The 19,624-nt window shown below is 47.1% G+C and overlaps 1 protein-coding gene across 10 annotated transcripts in view; it reads right to left on the bottom strand.

Moving 5' to 3' along the window:
• Positions 1–19,624, bottom strand: part of CASK (calcium/calmodulin dependent serine protein kinase) — a 428,246-nt gene that overhangs the window by 117,466 nt on the left and 291,156 nt on the right. For 5 of the 10 annotated variants that reach the window (XM_045002670.1, XM_045002673.1, XM_045002674.1 and 2 more), the window contains 2 exons: positions 6,562–6,661; positions 225–242 (listed from right to left, as the gene is read on the bottom strand). In XM_045002670.1, the coding sequence (XP_044858605.1) occupies positions 225–242; positions 6,562–6,661 (118 nt within the window). Of the gene's footprint in view, positions 1–224; positions 243–1,114; positions 1,238–6,561; positions 6,662–19,624 lie in introns of those variants that run through there. The other 5 variants (XM_045002672.1, XM_045002675.1, XM_045002677.1 and 2 more) reach the window with 3 other exon arrangements.

The raw sequence follows: 19,624 nt of genomic DNA, 5'->3' as shown, positions 1-19,624 counted from the left end.
ATATATCACATTTTACTGGAATAAATTTTAATATTGATTGCTCAGCTTTGAAAAGTTATGGACAGAGTTACTACCATATGCATGGACTGTTCCAATTTTCTTCTGCAAGCAGTATTAAAACTGAAGCATGACAAGCTAAGGAGAAAAAACCTGAGTTTTAAACATGCACAGCCACACACTTAAACAGAATGATAAGCCTTAGAGGAAAACAAAGGGATACCTACTTTCTGCTGCTAGAAGTCCTAGTAGGAAGGCAGCATTTGGACAAACAACAACAGTATGAAGATTTCAGAACAAGCAAGTTTAAAGCTGCAACTCGGCACACTAATTTAGCCACAAATAGTATGAACAAACTCAAGACTTTTTTTTTTATATAAACTTTGTATGTGAGACAAATGGCACTTAAAAAAAAAACATTTGGGATTGGGGCCAGTAGCACATTTGCACACTGTCAGGTATCTGAAACTCCTATATTCGGACACTGGCTGAAAATTAAAATCCTAACCAACATTTATACTGTACAGGACATCAGAAAAAAAGATCAAGTAAAATTCTCAATGAGTGGAGAACTGTTACACTTTCTCCTTCAATTTCTAAGATTTCCTTCCTCTTTCAAAACTTTTTATGGTACACAGAAGCAAGTAAGGCAAGAAAAGACAGTCAGACTTTGTAATCGTATTAATATTATATTTACTACTATCACTTGAATTTTTCAAACATTGATGATTAAAAAATTGTTAACTAAAGAATCTGAAAAAATTGGTTATGATGATTTAGCATTGCTAACTATATTATACTGTACCTGGTAATGATGGAGACCACTAGTATTTGAACTGCAGACTAAGACCTTAGCCTAGAAACACTTATGCAATGAATAGTTCCATAGAGTTCCATGAGACTACTCAAGTGCATAAAATTACTCACATGCATGTCTGCAGCACTGGAGCCTAAATCTAACCATTTATCCTTCTCTCCCACAGAGACAGGCTGGAAGGTTTGGCTTTCTTTTTTCCTTTCAGTTTTAATTATCAAGAACTTAATCATCAAGAGTTAATATTGCTAAATTTCTATAATTTACTATGACATAATAGATTCTAAAAGAACAAATATTTACCCACAATAATCTTGAGGCAAAAGTCATTTTCAAATTGCATTTATAAATAGAAGCCTATATGAAGCCATTGTCATGCCATTTACCCAAAGGATCCAAAAACACTGATGTGGTCTTAAAATGTCAGCTTTATGTTCTGTGAGAAACTGCTGCTTGCATTAAGTTAAACATTTACCACAGACCTCAGAAAGCAAATAGATACTCAGGAAATACTGCGAAAAGCTGTACAGTGCAAGCTGAACATGTACACTTGGTCAATCACCCTTTTAGATACATGCTGCTGTACCTTCTTTGTGGTTTAAAAGCAACATTTGTAAATTGTCTTGCAAGAAAATCCAGAACTATTTGAAATGGACAAAATAACTAATAATGAAATGTGAAGTAATTAGTGTCTCTCTCTCTCTCTCTCTCTCACCAACAGAAGTTAGTCCAATTAAAGATATTACCTCACCTGCCCTGTCTCTCTAATATCCTGGGGCCAACACAACTGCAAAGCATGAAGTCACTGTGAAATGACAAATGATCCTTACAATGCATGAGCACTACAACTGAATAGCTCAAATGTGTATTTATAAATCCTCCACAATAAAAGATAAAGTATGCTTTTCTTTAAAAATCAATTACCTGATTTTCAAAGTCGGTGAGCACCCATTGATTTCAGTGGGTTTTGCAGTTGCTCAACAGTTCTGAAAGTCAGGCTCAGGGCCGGCTCCAGACTCCAGCGCGCCAAGCAGGCGCGTGGGGGGGCATTGTCCTGGCAGGGCGGCATTTGGCTCCGGCGGACCTTCCACAGTCATGCCTGCGGGAGGTCCACCGGAGTCCCGGGACGAGCGGACCTGCCGCAGGCATGACTGCGGAGGGTCCCCTCTTCCCGCGGCTCCGCTTGAGCTCCCGCAGTCATGACTGCGGCGGGCGCGCTGGTCCCGGGACTCCGGTGGACCTCCCGCAGGCATGACTGCGGATGCTCCACCGGAGCCGTGGGACCACGGGACCGTTCGCAGCCACTTCTGCCCCGGCCGCGGGACCGGGGAAGAGCGGCGCAGCGCGCCGCCCTGCTTGGGGCGGCGGAATTTCTAGAGCCGCCCCTGGTCAGGCTACAAAAAGGTGTTTGGAAGTGAAAAAGTTACAGTTGATATTGTTATCTTTATGGGTTTTTCTATTTATTGGCTAAGCACATGGGCTTATTGTGGGGCATAAACCCTGAAATTTTGAATTCAGGTAAAAAACTTAAGTATCCAGCATCAGCAAAATCTCTTTCCAGTTCAGCTTCCAAAGCTAACAGCTATTCAAGCAATTCCGTGACCTTTCTATGGTCTGCCACCTAGTAGATGACCGAGGAAGTTAACTCAGCAGAAATGAACTGCTTCTTATTGCAGCAATATCATGTGAAAAGAAAAACAAGGTTTTAATGTTTGTTAGTGCAAGAGTCTTTTATTTTTGGAACACTGACTCTCACATAACATCTTGAAGGTGCTAAGTATTAGAAATATATGTGATCCTTAACTTTGAATAAGAAACAGTCATAAAATGTTTTATTTTAAAACTTGCTTTATTTCTAGTAGGACTTACTGAATGTAAATATTCACTGTTAATTTAACATGTATCACAGAAAAATCCGTAAACCACTATTTTATTATTCACCTTCAAATTCATCAAGACTCACTTCTGCAATTTAATCTACAGAACACTATCAGTTGATAACAGCTAGGCAAGTGGCAAGCTGCAGATAACCTACAAAGCTGCATGCCTTTTATATTGTTGTCTCATCCTCTCTCTTCTGCACCTCCTCCCTGTATGTTTGGTTCATCCACCTGTTGCATCTTGTCATTAGAGGAGACGTGCTGATGAAGGAGAGAACAAGTCATCCCAAACAGGACAGGACATTAGGGAAATGATTATGTATTGACCAGTGGGCTGGCTGGACCAAGATCCAGTGCAACTTCCAGTAAGCAGGAAAGAAAGGGAGATTTAAAGTGGGGGGAAATAAACCATATAAAATTATCAGCATCTCCCTTTTCATTTCTGTTTGATTCACTTATATGTTTTGCCGCTGATCACTGGACAGCACCCAGTGTATCTAGCATCTACTGGAGAATTGCCTATTTGCTGAATACAGTGCCCTAAACTTTGAGGCTGTTACTCCATCAGTATAGGCTGGAGGTTCAAAGTGCTCCCTCACCTGTGTAGTAGGGCCCACCTTCAAGGAAGGGAGAGCAATGGAAGGGGTGGTGGGGTGCCTGAGAGATGCCCCAAGCCCGTGTCCCCACCCCCAAGGGTGCACTGCCCCAGGCAGATGGAGGGACAGGAGCTCCCCATAGTGGCCCAGTCTCCCCAGAGAGCTCTTACTACTGCCGAGCTCCAGCCCCCCGCCCCTTCTGGCGGAACAGGCTGGCACTGCTCCTAAGCCTCGGGCAGGCGTGGAGTGGTACCACAGGGAATCCAGGACAAATGCCGTCCCAGAATCATTCAGCCTACTCCATCATTTATTTTTAATGACAAACTTCTCAAATCATGGGATTTTATCAAAGAGGTAAACAAACAGGCAAATGGCATTTTAAATACTAAATCTTCAACTTGGAGTTTCTTATCTGAAATCCCATTATTGCAAAATGCAAAGGCATAACCATTTAGGCTGGGAATTACAGAGGAGCCCCAGGGGAGTTAGATGTTCACCAGGGCCGGCTTTAGGCACTGCGGGGCCCGATTCGAATGAGCTGCCTCTGAAGACAGCGGCGGGACTTTGGCGGCAGCTCAATTGGCTGCTGGTGCCTTTGGCAGCATGTTGGCAGAGGGTCCTTAAGGACGTTGCGGGGCCCTCTTAGGGGCACAGGGCCCGATTCGGGGGAAATCGAGGGAATTGCCCTAAAGCCAGCCCTGATGTCCACCTCCCACTGAAATTCAATGGAAGTTGGGTGCTGTCATAGAGAAGCCCTGCCTGGAACACCCTCAGGATACACATGACAGACATGCCTGCTCAGTTTCCCTCCTTCAGAGTGCCCAGAAGTAGTTCAACTAGTTGTGGGGTTCATTTATTACAAGAGCCCCATGTACATAAAACAAAAGTCCCACAACCATAGTCCAGATTCCCCTCATCAGAGTCCAGAGAGTACATGCAACATACCACCCCAGCATCTATCACCAGGTCCTGGCTCTTCAGCACAGTCCTCTCTTGCCTTTGTACCAGGACAGCCTCCCCAGCACTTCCAAGTGGAATGCAGCCTTGCTGTTCCCAGCAGGAACCCCACAGCCTCTCTACTGGGAGCATCCTTGCCAGGGGAGCATCCCTTACTCCCCAAAGGCCCTCTCAGTTCCTGTGGGTCCAGCTCTTGGAACCCGGAGATGTCAGTGAGTAAAAGCTCCTCCACTGCTCCCGTGCCTTCAGAACTCTCCAGCCCTCAGCTCTGGCTCTCCAGGTTCGAGCTGGAAGGCAACTCCCTCTGCTTCTCCTGCCTTCAGCCCTGGCTCTCTGGCTTGGGGTTGACAGTGAGCAAATCGATCTTTGCTGCTCTCCTGCCTTCAAGTCTTCTCCTAGGAACCACTTTCTACTTCTTTCTGGGACTCTTCCAATACCCTGGTCTCAGGCAACTCTCACCTGCCCCTGACTAACCCAGTCTGCTCATCAGGTTGCTCACACCCTCTTAAAAACAGGAGCACCTGCTTTGGCTTTGGCTAGCCACCCTGTGACAGGTGCTTAATTCCTTCAGGATCTTTTGAAAAATCCCATCTTTAAGAACTGGTGTAGTCTTTACAAGTAGGCTTCAAACATTTGACAACACAGCAAATATGTAATCGAAGTACCTTTTTGAAGGGGGAGAGGGAGATCAAGTTCTTTATCTGGCCTAGTTATTTCAGAAAGCTGAAAGTTGCACTATGGTTCTTTTCCTGAAAGCCTCGGGATTTTTTTCTAAGTTAATTATCTGAGTGAGAAGCTCTCTGAACTAAACAATTTAAATTAGTCAGTCAGGCATCTATAAAAATATCCCCTGCGAGCAGTTTCTCAACCTTTCGGTTGCAACCTCCAAGGAGATCAACAACTGTTGTCTTGGAGCAGGAGCCTGTTCCAGCTTCCTCCCAGAGGAACTCAAACTACTGCATCAGTTACTCCAGAAATTAATAAGAGGTTCCAAAGGATCCAGCAAAAAAGGGCTGAGCACATATGTAAATATCTGGCTACATGGTTCCTGAAAGAAAAAAAGTTGAGAACCTGTGCTTATGACATTATTTGCAACCCCAAACCCAAATGAGGAAGACACACATCCTGTTGATGCAAGCCTGAATCTGAAATGAGGAACCTTGCTATTCCTGTAACAGAAAAACTGCAGACATGTATGTGGCCTACTTCTGTGACCATGACTGTGGAAGCAGCGGGAAACAAAAAGTATCTTTTAAAACACTCCAAATAATCCTAACTGATGTCCAATCAAACACACTGGAAAGATCTCTCTGTAAAACGATACATCAGATCCCCTTCTGTACAATACATAAAATGTTCAAATCTGAGTGCCTAGAGTGCCCACGTCCATATTTAGGCAGCTAAATGAGTGGTGTAAAGTTCCTATTGACTTCACTGAAAGTTGTGAGTGCTAAAAACATCTGACAATCAACCTTTTTATTTGGGCACGTACACTTGAATATTCCAACTCTATGTAAATAAAATTAAATAATATTTAAAAAATTTACTTTTCCACTATTTTTTCTCTGCCATAGTTAACATTTGCAAGCCCCTTCCACCTCCTTCCTTATAGAAATATTAGGACAGGGAATGAGAACTTACCCTTCCCCACCAATCCAAAATACATAATTAATTCCCTGAGACATTTTCTAGTATACTAAGCTTTCAGGCCGTCACATTGACACATGCTGCAACATTTGAATTGCAACCATTGTTTATTTGTTAAGAAATCTTGTTTAGATGATAATTTACAAAAAGCAGAAGTAATTCTATTGGTCTCGTGTTTTCTAAAAGCGTATTTATACAAAACCTAAATTCTGGAACATCTTTGACATGTCAATAACCCTGTAACAGGAGATTTAAAAAAAAAAATCCAGTTCCAGAAAAGGAGACCAACAAGCTCCTAATATACAAAGATACAATGAAAAACATTCGCAGGGAAGAACCACCCTAATCCCACTAAGGGTACAGAGCATAATTTGAAAAAGCTCTCAGATTCAAGTCATGTAAATAGATAGATATAGGTTATGCCAGCCTTTGTAATGAAACACTGTCAGGTTGAATACAAATCCAGGAGGCTCTATATCATTCTGAAGAAGCATTCACTGGACACTCCCTTGTAGAGCCACTATAAATGAATAGCACTGAAATGCTCACACAAACTCTAATGTACATGCTGCTCTATGACAGTATGGGAAATCAGCAAACAATATGGGACTAAAGCCCGTAAAGATTTAAAACTCAATGTGAAAGGTAAATATGCTTTCAATGAAATTACCTGAGGAGGTAGGGTCTTCAGAGAAGTCTGGCAGCTCTTCAGGGGGATCCCCATAGAAGGAATTGAATTTGTGGCTTGATACTGCTGCTAGTACTGCCCCCTGAATAAACAACACAAGTCTCAGTCATAAGCAGTAGGTCAACAAAACATGTTTACAAACACTGTGGATCAGTCAGGCCTGAAGGCCCCAAGCCCTCCCAGACTATTCTTCTTGTTGGAGTTACGAGAGAGATTTCATGGACTCCGTCAATGACCTGACTGCTGCAGTGAAACAAATCTCACAGCACAGCCAGCTATGTACTATTCCAAAGGATTGGATATGGCAACCTGCCTCTCTGTGATGGATATGGCAAAAGTGCAGCATTTATTTTTAAATTATTGGGCTGCTGCTGCTTCCCCATAGTCCTCAGATTAATGAAGAGCAGTGGAGAAAAAGACAAAATGCCCCAAAGCACAGCTTTCACTAGTGCACAAGTAGAGAACAATGGAAACCAAAGCCCCCTGATGTAACAAGAACTGCAAGCCCTACTTGACAAAGATAATGTCACCCTCCAATGGAGCTGGTTTAAATTTTTTTTTTTTTTTTTTTAAAAAGAGCCTGAATGGACAGATCTAGTCTTGAAGGCTCAGAAGAGAAGAAAGGATGTTCAGAAAAACGGTACATTGATGAGTTGATGAGGAAAGCAGGCAAACCTGCTGGCAAGGCAATGACAGTCACCCTCAGGAACTCATTCACTTTACATGGGCAAAAAGGAACTGGCAGCTAGAGCATTAAGAGTCAACTATATTCCACCACAGAAGAAGGTTTAGAACTTTGAGAAGTTTCTGCCTTCATCATAAGCAGGAGAACAAACCTCAAGAGTAGGCTCTTCCACAACTGTATCTTTGGAATGTGTTAAATGCTCTCTCTGAGTTTCATCTAATTCACCCCATACAATCAATAGTTATTTGGGTATGCTGCTGTCTAGCAATGGAGGACCTTTTTTCAGCCAACCCTACTTTTAATCTACAAATTAGCAGGCAAGGAGTATAGTCTAGCATACAGTGGGCTGCATCATTCCTTCTGATACTACATGTGTGTTCTTCACCAGGAAATTTTTTTTACTGACACTGACTAGCCTCCTCCCACAAACTTTAAAAAAGCTTATCACTTAAGTATTTCAGGACATTATACAGAAATACTGTACACACTGGCCTTAAAATAACAGTCAGAACCAGAGAGAATGAGCTATGATGATGATGATAAAATAGCCCTTGTTTATTTTCTACTCCCTAAAATGCCTTGCTGTGTTTAGACTGAAATAAATTAGGCACCTTACTGTCTTATTTGGAAAAAGAAAACATTTAATAGTTTTTGGAGTGTTCCACTCAAATCACATGGTAACCTACTGCTCATGTGTCACTGAGGTTACCAGTATGTTTCTTAATTATGTGAGCTCTCTCTCTCTCTCTCACACACACACAAATCATAATTTCAGTAAACAAATTACTTTAATATAATTGTGGTACAGATATATGTAGTTTACTGCTCAAAGTAGCAGTCATATTTAAATTTATAGGCATTTATTTTTTGGACTCCTTACACTACTTAGAAACGCTGGTACACATGAAATAAAAGTCAGGCTTTTAAAATAGGTTAACCTCATTATGTGGACATGTTAACAATTAACAGAATTATTAATATCAAGGGATGATCAATGAAGAATCAACGCATAACACATTATTAACACATAACATAGAACTGTGAAGATGTATACTGCGAGAAAGAGAAAAAGGATGCATTGCTGCTTCTTTTATCTTTTTGGTTTGCAATTGTGATTCACAGGTATTGCTCAAGAAAGCAAAGCCAGCTGACAGTTTTCTTAAATTGGTGGAATTTTGCATTATGCCTTTAGAAACCTTCCAGCAGCTTAAGAAAACATGAGGCCTTTTATGTAGTTATTACTTGAAATATTACTGATAAAAATATTGCTTCATCTAAGACAGTTATAGTGGAAAATTTAAAAATAGTTTAAAGTGAATTAAGCAGGAAACCTGTGGTTTGTAGTTCTGTATGTTTATGAAAGTTAAAGATCTGATCCTTAACTAAAATCAAGGAAGAAGGGCAGAGCTTGGCTGTGGAAATGAGAAACATTAGTTTATCTTATTTATTTTTGGAACGCCCATTGTGTCAAAGAAGAATTGCAATATTCTTGGACTTCAGCTCTAAAATGCCAAAAGGTAACATTAAAGATTCACAGTCAGCAAAGACTCATTTTTGTTTAAGTGGATCTCGTGTAGTAACAAGTATGAAAATAGCTGTTGTCCCAAAACCACATTGAGACCACAGTTTTTCACTTAATGTCAAGTGTAATAGTAATAATTGGAGATATACCAATCTCCTAGAACTGGAAGGGACCTCGAAAGGTCATTGAGTCCAGCCCCCTGGCCTTCACTAGCAGGACCAAGTACTGATTTTTGCCCCAGATCCCTAAGTGGCCCCCTCAAGGATTGAACTCACAACCGTGGGTTTAGCAGACCATTGCTCAAACCACTGAGCTATCCCCCATGAAGGACTATTTTTTGTTTTAAATCATGTTTTTAGTGTCTGATTGGTTTCAGTGGTGCTAAATGACCCTGATCAACTAACCTCTGATATAAAAAAAATCCCAGAAGCTCTCATAGAATGCAGAAGATATTAATTTATGCAATGAGGCCTAAAACTGTACAACCTAAGCTTGTAAAAAACTAAAATATAGTAATTTTCCCAGAAGAAGGGCCAGATACTGCCTTTAAAGCACAGGGTTGTGCTGAGGAAAGAGCTGAACTCCAGCATCCCAGGTAGCGCTCTGAGTGGCACTGTGCCTCAGGGAGCAATCTGGTGCATAAGAGGGAATTTGCTGCTGTTTTACCCATTAAGAGACTGTAGTGTACATTCCTCTTTGAGGCTAGTCAGCTATAGTGATCGCTACTCCCATTTGGAGTGGCTTGGAGGCCATAAAAGAGAGAAGTCTCTGTGCTCAGGAGAGCTTAGGGCCTGCAACTGTGACTGGCGTCTGCATGGGGGAAAGGGAAGGTATTTTTAAGCTTCCATAAATTCTTGTGCACCTGCACATAGGCAGCCACAGTATGACCCTATGTATAAAACATTAAAAAAAAAAAAAACAACACACCACACCTGGGGGGAATTAAGTAGGTGAAGGGAATTTGGCAGATTTTTTATTCAGATAGATGGTTAAGACAGGTAAACACTTCGGAGTATATACACATTTGGAACAATTATACCAGAACAATTTTATTTGAAATAAGTGCAGAGAAAGAGACACAAAGAATAAATTCCTGAGCTCTTTGGTTGGCAAGGTAGTTCTGATAAAAATGATAATTCTAAGATGCAAACATGCTCTATATGTTTGCGAGTCTCGCATAATGTCCCCAATAGTCTGGGCAAAAGATCAAATACCATGGTATATAAACCAGTATACAAGGAAAAAATAATCAGGGATAGACAGTGGTATTAAGCCACATCAATGATAGTATGGAAAAGTGCCACCCTAATACAGATCTCCCAAATGCATCAAGTTGAGACAGGTACAGTGGCTCTGTGAGCACAGAGTAAACAAAGCAGCTGCTATTATAGCCTCTTTTCTCCTTACTCTGTTTGGGCAGGCTAGCATCTCTAGAGATGGCAACCTGAAGCATTCTTTACATTGAGCACAAGGATTGCCACTGTGCTGCACTGTGCAGGGAGTGAGAAAGAAACCTCTGAATTCTCTCACTTGTGCAGGGTTGGGCACAATCTGGTCCCTAGAGAGAAAATTAACACTTTAATGGATCAATACAAGGAAGATAGTACAGCTGTCCCAGTTTTTTAACAACTCCTTGAATTCTGAAACAAGCAGTGGTTCCAATGATTGTTTCTGGTTACAAAGGTTACAGTACATTATATGGTAACCAAATAACTGTAAAACTAACATTTTCAGTTAGGAGATGTGCTGCAATTCTGGCGAAATTCAGAAAACAACACTCGAATCTCTCTGGTATTTAACTCAGACATATCAATATGAAGATATGATAATCTCAGACCCCCCAGTAGTCGTTATGTGAGGAATTTCAAAGTTAGAAAAAATAATGAAATACTAAGAGTATCTGATCCAGTGTTAAAAGGACAATTTGTTGTTTGCTCATTACAGGAAAATAAGGTCCAATGTACAAGTTTTACAGTGTTTCAGGTGTGGGGTGCATTGCAATGAACAATTAGTACTTTCAGAACACCTCCTGAAGAACAGTAGCATGGATAAAGTAAAGTGGCAGGGAAAAGGTTGGTATAGTATAATATGGTATTGAATGTATATAAACACAAGATGTTAAGAGTGGAGAATTGCCTATAAAGATTGAAGCCTTTGTGTAGACCAGAAAAATAGATTGTTTTAAAAAAAAAATCTTACCTAAATTCTTTAACTAATGCAATTTTAAATAGGACTTTGTACCTCATGTAGGCAAGTTGTATTTAATAATGTGTTATCCGATCATAGTTAAACATAGGGGGAAGCTGCTAACTTGTTCAGAAGCATGAGGATTATTCCAATCCTACATGCTAGACATGGTTAGAATTATGCAAAACTTCCATGAGGCAACTAGTTAAAATTAATCTGATTTTGCATTTTGTTACAAACCCTACAATTGGCACAGATTTGCCAAAAGCATGCCCGAGTCTTTTGAAGAACCTAGACCAAGTTTCAGGTAAAATCCCTCCAGAGAGGCCATGAATTTATGATTCTGAGTGGAAACCACACAATGTTTCAGCTGGATCTCAACATTCTTTTCCCTATAGTTGGAAACCGCTCCTATATATAACTAAAGGCTGAGGGAACATTCTTAAGAATACCCCTTTGCAAAGGGCTATAACCTACTCCACCCCCGAAAAGCAAATAAAATCATAATTGTCCTTTATGAACATCTTACGGTGGCCCTTCATATATGATGACTGGTGAAGCCAGTGGAATGTTTATCCTTTGTTGATATAACTGATTACAAAAAAACAGAACATAGATGAAACTAAGCACTAGGAATTAAATTATGCTGCAGCACAGGATTGACTCAAAAATGTACAAACTGGCTACTCTCTAAAGAAGCAAAAACAGGCTGCAAGAATATTTTTCACATTTTAGAAATTATATTTAGAACCTGTTAGGAAAAAAAACCCAGTAGTCTCCCTCCCACCAAGTCACACAAAAGACACACTTTCTCCAATTGCGAAGAATAAAGAACAGGTGGACAAGGGGGATCCGGTGGACATAGTGTACTTAGATTTCCAGAAAGTCTTTGACAAGGTCCCTCACCAAAGGCTCTTATGTAAATTAAGCTGTCATGGGATAAAAGGGAAGGTCCTTTCATGGATTGAGAACTGGTTAAAAGGACAGGGAACAAAGGGTAGGAATTAATGGTAAATTCTCAGAATGGAGAGGGGTAACTAGTAGTGTTCCCCAAGGGTCAGTCCTCGGACCAATCCTATTCAATTTATTCATAAATGATCTGGAGAAAGGGGTAAACAGTGAGGTGGCAAAGTTTGCAGATGATACTAAACTACTCAAGATAGTTAAGACCAAAGCAGATTGTGAAGAACTTAAAAAAGATCTCACAAAACTAAGTGATTGGGCAACAAAATGGCAAATGAAATTTAATGTGGATAAATGTAAAGTAATGCACGTTGGAAAAAATAACCCCAACTATACATACAATATGATGGGGGCTAATTTAGCTCCAACGAGTCAGGAAAAAGATCTTGGAGTCATCGTGGATAGTTCTCTGAAGATGTCCACGCAGTGTGCAGAGGCGGTCAAAAAAGCAAACAGGATGTTAGGAATCATTAAAAAGGGGATAGAGAATAAGACTGAGAATATATTATTGCCCATATATAAATCCATGGTACGCCCACATCTCGAATACTGTGTACAGATGTGGTCTCCTCACCTCAAAAAAGATATTCTAGCACTAGAAAAGGTTCAGAAAAGGGCAACTAAAATGATTAGGGGGTTAGAGAGGGTCCCATACGAGGAAAGATTAAAGAGGCTAGGACTCTTCAGCTTGGAAAAGAGAAGACTAAGGGGGGACATGATAGAGGTATATAAAATCATGAGTGATGTAGAGAAAGTGGATAAGGAAAAGTTATTTACTTATTCCCATAATACAAGAACTAGGGGTCACCAAATGAAATTAATAGGCAGCAGGTTAAAACAAATAAAAGGAAGTTCTTCTTTACGCAGCGCACAGTCAATTTGTGGAACTCCTTACCTGAGGAGGTTGTGAAGGCTAGGACTATAACAATGTTTAAAAGGGGACTGGATAAATTCATGGTGGCTAAGTCCATAAATGGCTATTAGCCAGGATGGGTAAGAATGGTGTCCCTAGCCTCTGTTCGGCAGAGGATGGAGATGGATGGCAGGAGAGAGAGATCACTTGATCATTGCCTGTTAGGTTCACTCCCTCTGGGGCACCTGGCATTGGCCACTGTCGGTAGACAGATACTGGGCTAGATGGACCTTTGGTCTGACCCGGTACGGCCTCTCTTATGTTCTTAAACAGATAGTTGTAGACTTTGGCTCAGTAAATAAGTGCTCCACCCCAAATGCTTATAGTCACAACCTCAAAGGATGTATTCTAGAAATGTCTGCAGTATGCTAATCTGGTGCCAAGTGCATGCACCACAGGAACAGCAATAATAGTGGGGATCTAATATAGACAGCAGTATTAGGAGCGATGGAGGGGGAATGTTGCTAGGCTACCATAACCATACAGAGTGGAAACAATGCAATCTTCTAGCAATGAAAAAAGACGGTTACTCACCGTAGTAACTGTTGTTCTTCGAGATGTGTTGCTCCTATCCATTCCAGTTAGGTGTGCGCGCTGCGCGTGCACGGCTCTTCGGAACATTTTTACCCTAGCAACTCCGGCGGGCCAGCTGGGCGCCCCCTGGAGGGGCGCCGCCATGGCGCTGGATATATACCCCAGCCGGCCCGTCCGCTCCTCAGTTCCTTCTTGCCGGCTACTCCGACAGTGGGGAAGGAGGGCGGGTCTGGAATGGATAGGAGCAACACATCTCGAAGAACAACAGTTACTACGGTGAGTAACCGTCTTTTCTCCTTCGAGTGATTGCTCCTATGCATTCCAGTTAGGTGATTCCCAAGCCTTACCTAGGCGGTGGGGTCGGAATGTGACGTGGCAGAGTGTAAGACTGCTGAGCCGAAGGCTGCATCGTCTCTGGATTGCTGCACCAACGCGTAGTGGGAAGCGAAGGTGTGGACAGAAGACCAGGTGGCCGCTCTACAAATGTCCTGGATGGGGACCTGGGCCAGGAAGGCGGCCGACGAGGCTTGTGTTCTCGTCGAGTGAGCGGTGAGGCGGCATGGTGGCACGCGAGCAAGCTCGTAGCATGTCCGAATACATGCCGTTACCCAGGAGGAAATCCGCTGCGAGGAGACCGGCTCGCCTTTCATGCGATCGGCAACCGCTACGAATAGCTGGGTCGAACGCCGGAAGGGCTTCGTCCGCTCGATATAAAAAGCGAGGGCCCTGTGGATGTCCAGGGTGTGAAGCTGTTGCTCACGAGGTGAGGCGTGCGGCTTCGGGAAGAAGACCGGGAGGAAGATCTCCTGATTAAGGTGAAAGGCCGACACCACCTTAGGGAGGAAGGCTGGGTGTGGTCGAAGCTGCACCTTGTCTCCGTGGAAGACGGTGTATGGTGGACTAACTGTTAGGGCACGGAGCTCAGAGACTCGCCTTGCCGATGTAATTGCGACGAGGAAGGCTGTCTTCCAGGAGAGATAGAGTAGAGAGCACGTGGCCAGGGGCTCAAAGGGCGGTCCCATCAGCTTGGCCAGAACGAGGTTTAAATCCCAGGTCAGAGTAGGACGCCGCACCGGCGGGTACAAGCGGTCCAGGCCTTTAAGGAAGCGGGAAACCATCTGGTTAGCGAAGATGGAACGACCTCCTATGGATGGCCGGAAGGCGGACACGGCTGCCAGGTGCACCTTCAAGGAGGAGACCGCAAGACCTTGCTCCTTAAGGTACCAGAGATAGTCCAGGATGGTAGGGACAGGGACTACGAAGGGATTGAGGCCTCGTTGATCACACCAGAGCGCGAAACGCTTCCATTTCGCAAGGTAGGTGGAGCGAGTGGAAGGCTTTCTGCTCTCTAGCAGGACTTGCTGCACTGCCTCCGAACAGTCCCTCTCTGCGTGGGTCAGCCACGCAGGTACCAAGCTGTAAGATGGAGGGACTGTAGGTTCGGGTGACAGAGCCTGCCGAAGTCCTGCGTGATGAGGTCCGGCCGTAATGGGAGGGGCATGGGATCCCGAACGGAGAGCTCGAGCAGCAGGGTGTACCAGTGCTGCCTCGGCCAGGCCGGAGCGACGAGTATGACATGGGCCCTGTCCCTCCGAAGCTTCAGTAGCACTCGGTGTACGAGCGGGAACGGAGGGAAGGCGTAGAGGAGGTGATCCGTCCAGGAGCAGAGGAATGCGTCCGACAGGGAGCCTGGGGAGCGACCCTGGTATGAGCAAAACCGATGGCACTTCCTGTTCTCCTTGGAGGCAAACAGGTCTATCTGGGGAAACCCCCACCTCCGGAAAATTGTGTGCACCACATCCGGACGAAGGGACCACTCGTGTGAGAGGAACGACCTGCTGAGATGGTGTTCTGCACTCCTGGAAGAAATGAAGCTTCCAGGTGAATGGAGTGGGTCACGCAGAAGTCCCACAGGAGCATCGCTTCCGTGCAGAGGAGGGAGGAGCGGGCTCCGCCCTGCTTGTTCACGTAGAACATCGCCGTCGTGTTGTCCGTGAAGACTGCCACGCAGCGGCCTTGCAGACGGGCGCGGAAGGTGTGACACGCTAGGCGGATCGCTCGCAGCTCCCGGACATTGATGTGGAGAGCGAGCTCTTGGGGGGACCAGAGACCCTGGGTGTGAAGGTCGCCCAGGTGAGCCCCCCATCCCAACGCCGAGGCATCCGTGGTCAAGGTGACGGATGGGCGAGGAGGATGGAACGGGACTCCTGCACACACGACCTCTGGGTTCAGCCACCAGCTGAGCGACGCGAGTGTCGGCTTTGTGACGGTGACTACCATGTCTACTGAGTCGCGGTGCGGGCGGTATACCGATGCCAGCCAAGATTGAAAGGGGCGAAGGCGGAGCCTCGCGTACGCCGTGACGAACGTACAGGACGCCATGTGGCCCAGGAGGCGCAGGCAGGACCGAACCGTTGTCGTGGGAAAGGTGAGAAGGTCCTGGATGATGGATACCATCGTCTGGTGCCGAGAGCGTGGGAGGCAGGCCCTGGCCAAAGTGGAGTCGAGGACCACTCCGATGAACTCCACCCGCTGTGATGGAGCTAGAGTGGACTTCTCGGCATTGATGAGAAGGCCGAGGGACCGAAACAGGGATAGTATCTCTGACATCTGGTCCTTTACCAGATGTCGGGATGTCCCGCAAACCAGCCAGTCGTCGAGATATGGGTATACATGAATGCGACGACGGCGGAAGGCTGCAGCAACTACTGCCATGCATTTGGTGAAGACCCTCGGCGCGGTGGACAGGCCGAAGGGTAGCACCGCAAACTGGTAGTGCGCACCGTTGACCACAAAACGCAGGTAGCGTCGATGGGGAGGGTAAATCGCGATATGGAAGTACGCGCCCTTCATATCGAGGGCGGCAAACCAGTCTCCCGGATCTTGAGCTTGAGCACATACGCGTTGAGCTCCCGGAGGTCCAATATGGGTCGAAGTCCTCCTTTCGCCTTGGGGATGAGAAAATATCGGGAATAGAATCCCCTGCCCCGCATGTCGTGAGGCACCTCCTCTATGGCACCCAAGCTCAACAGAGTCTCGACCCCTAGGCTGGAGGAATTGCTCGTGAGAGGGGTCCCTGAAGAGGGACAGGGAAGGCGGGTGGGAAGGAGGGGGCGAAACAAATTGAAGGCGGTAACCAGACTGGATTGTACGAAGCACCCAGCTGTCCGATGTTATTTGGGACCACGCCGGAAGAAAGTGGGAAAGGCGGTTGCAAAATAAACGGGAAGGATCCGGTACAGAGACTGATGGGCCGTCCTCGGGCGTCCCATCAAAAGGCCTGTTTGGGTCCTTGAGGGGCCTTGGAAGGCGCCTGGCTCTGGTTGCGCCTGTTGCCTGACGGTCTATGGCGACTCAGGCTGGGACGCCTGCTATTGTAGGGTCGCGACCTAGGCTGGTTAAATGGCCGGTAGGGTTGCTGCCGAAAGGACCTTCGCTGGGTAGCCGGTGTGTGCATACCCAGAGTGCGAATGGCTATGCGACTGTCCTTCAGGGTCTGAATTCTGGAATCCGTCTTTTCAGAAAACAGACCCTGAGTGTCGAAGGGTAGGTCCTGCAAGGTGTACTGCACCTCCGGTGGCAATGTGGAGGACTGCAACCAGGAGATGCGCCTCATGGTTACTCCTGAGGCCAGGGTTCTAGCACCTGAGTCCGCGGAGTCCAGAGCGGCCTGGATGGAGGACCTGGAGGACTTCTTGCCCTCTTCCAGGAGGGCCGTGAAACTTGGCGCGAGGCTGTTGGGATCAGCTCTGCGAATTTCGCCAGGAACACCAAGATGTCAAAGGTGTATCTGGCGAGGAGGGCCATTTGGTTGGCGATTCGGAGCTGGAGACCCCCTGCCGAATAGACCTTTCGGCCCAACAGATCCATGCGCCTCGCCTCCCTGGACTTCGGCGCTGGAACTGGCTGACCATGCCTCTCCCTGTCGTTGACCGACTGGACCACGAGCGAGTCTGGTGCAGGATGGGTGTATAAGTACTCGTACCCCGTGGGGGGGACGGAGTACTTCCTTTCGACACCGCTGGCGGTGGGAGGGACGGACGCCAGTGACTGCCAGATGGTAGTGGCGTTCTTGTGAATAGTGCGGATGAATGGCAAGGCCACCCGCACTGGAGCCTCAGCTCCAATTACATTTGTCACCGGGTCCTCGTCCTCAGTGACCTCCGCTACCGGGAGGTCGATAGCCTTCGCCACCCTGCGAAGAAGGTCCTGGTGGGCCCGCAAGTCAATAGGCGGAGGGTCTGCCGTAGAAGCCCCCGCCACCGCCTCCTCTGGTGAAGATGATGAGGATAGACCTTGGACCACCGCCTCCGCAAGTGGGTCCTCTATGGGGTGGGCAGCTGACTCGGACCATGGATGCTCCGCGGGATCAGGCGGTAACTGGGCCTCACCCGGTGATGGGGGCGGCCTGCTGACAGTGGCCTCTGGCACTCTGCGTTCGGAGGCTGGGGTCCGCTGAGGGCAAGGTAGCCCTTGAGCCTCGTATTGGGCCCAGGGGACCCAAAAACCCCACTGCTGTGCCCCGTGGACTTGTCCGTGCGGGGCCGCCTGGAGATGGCCATAGCTGTCTGCCCGCGAAGCAACCGATGAGCGACGGGATGGCCACGGAGGTGCGGAGGCGCTGACGGACTGCGCCGTCGAAACTGGCAACCTGTCCCCGGACGGTGCCGAGGGTCGGTGCCGGTCGTCGCGGTACCGAGATGGCGAGCGAGACCATCAACTGCCGCGGTGCCGGGAGCTCGACCAGGATCTCGACCGGCGGTGCCGGGAGCGGCTTCTGGAGTCACGGTGCCGGGAATCGGACTTCCTGCGGTGCCGATGGGACGGTGATCGGGACCAGGAGCGTCTCCGGGAGTGCGACCGGTACCGCGATGTTGAGTGGTACCGGGACTGCGACCGGCGTCGAGAACGTGAACGGTACCGCGATGTTGAGCGGTGCCGGGACCTGGAGCGGCGCAACGGTGACCGTCTTCGGAACTGGGAGCGAGACCGAGTCCTGGAGCGCCGTCCATCCCGTCCGTCAGGGGAAGGGGGCCGCATCATAGCCGGCTTGCCCGCTGACTTAACAGTCCACACCGGCGGTGCCGGGGGCCGGAGGCTCGGTGCCTCTGTGAGCTCTCTCGCCGTCGAGAATGTCTCGGGCGTGGACGGGAGCTGTAGCTCGACCGCGGTCGGCACCTGGGAGCAGGGGGGTACCGGACTCAATGGCCCTTGCGGCGCCGGAGTCAACGGTACGGTGCATGGTCTGTGCACCGCCACAGCCGGTACCGGAGGCGTCGGTGATGGCTGGACTACGGGTCCCGAAGGCTGTGGCTGCGAGGTCGCCTTCGCCGGCTTACGCTTTCTTGACGGGGAGAGGGAACGGTGCCGGGTCGCCAGTGCCGCTCGCGGAGTCCGAGGAGCCTCGGTACCGGATCGGCTCGGGGCCGCTGGTGCGCTGCGCGCCGATGATGACTTCAGCGCCGGCGGGGTCAGTGCCGGGGGCTGGAGCGTTGCCTCCATGAGGAGCTGTTTCAAGCGACTGTCCCGCTCCTTTCTTGTTCGAGGTTTAAAAGCCGTGCAGATAGGGCACTTATCTGGACGGTGAGTCTCCCCGAGGCAGCGCAGGCAGGAGTCGTGCGGATCCCCGACCGGCATGTGCTGCTGGCAAGTCGCACAGGGCTTAAACCCCGGTGCCTTGGGCATGAGCCAGCACCGGTTGCGGAAGAAGAGGGGTAAACCCCCCTTATTCCCTTATCCTAAACTATAACTAACTAACTTATTCAACTATCTAACAACTAAGTACTTAACAACTATATACATACAAAGGTAGAGAAACGCTAGGGCTGTGGAGGACAGAGAGCACTCCACTGTTCCAACTGGCCGTCACGGGCGGTAAGAAGAAACTGAGGAGCGGACGGGCCGGCTGGGGTATATATCCAGCGCCATAGCGGCGCCACTCCAGGGGGCGCCCAGCCGGCCCGCCGGAGTTGCTAGGGTAAAAATGTTCCGAAGAGCCGTGCACGCACGGCGCGCAGACCTAACTGGAATGCATAGGAGCAATCACTCGAAGAAGAAAAGACAGTTACCTGTTCCGTAACTGGTGTTCTTCGAGATGTGTTGCTTATGTCTATTCCACAGTAGGTGTGCTTGCTCGCCACATGCACCGGTGCCAGAAGTTTTTCCCTTAGCAGTACCCCTGGGGGGGAGCACCGCTGCAACCCTTGGTGTGGCACCTCTATATCGTGCTATAAGGGGGAGC

The sequence above is a fragment of the Mauremys mutica genome, chromosome 1 (assembly GCF_020497125.1).
Source record: "Mauremys mutica isolate MM-2020 ecotype Southern chromosome 1, ASM2049712v1, whole genome shotgun sequence".
In the NCBI taxonomy this organism is placed as follows: Eukaryota; Metazoa; Chordata; order Testudines; family Geoemydidae; genus Mauremys; species Mauremys mutica.
This window is presented reverse-complemented; position numbering and strand designations above follow the sequence as displayed.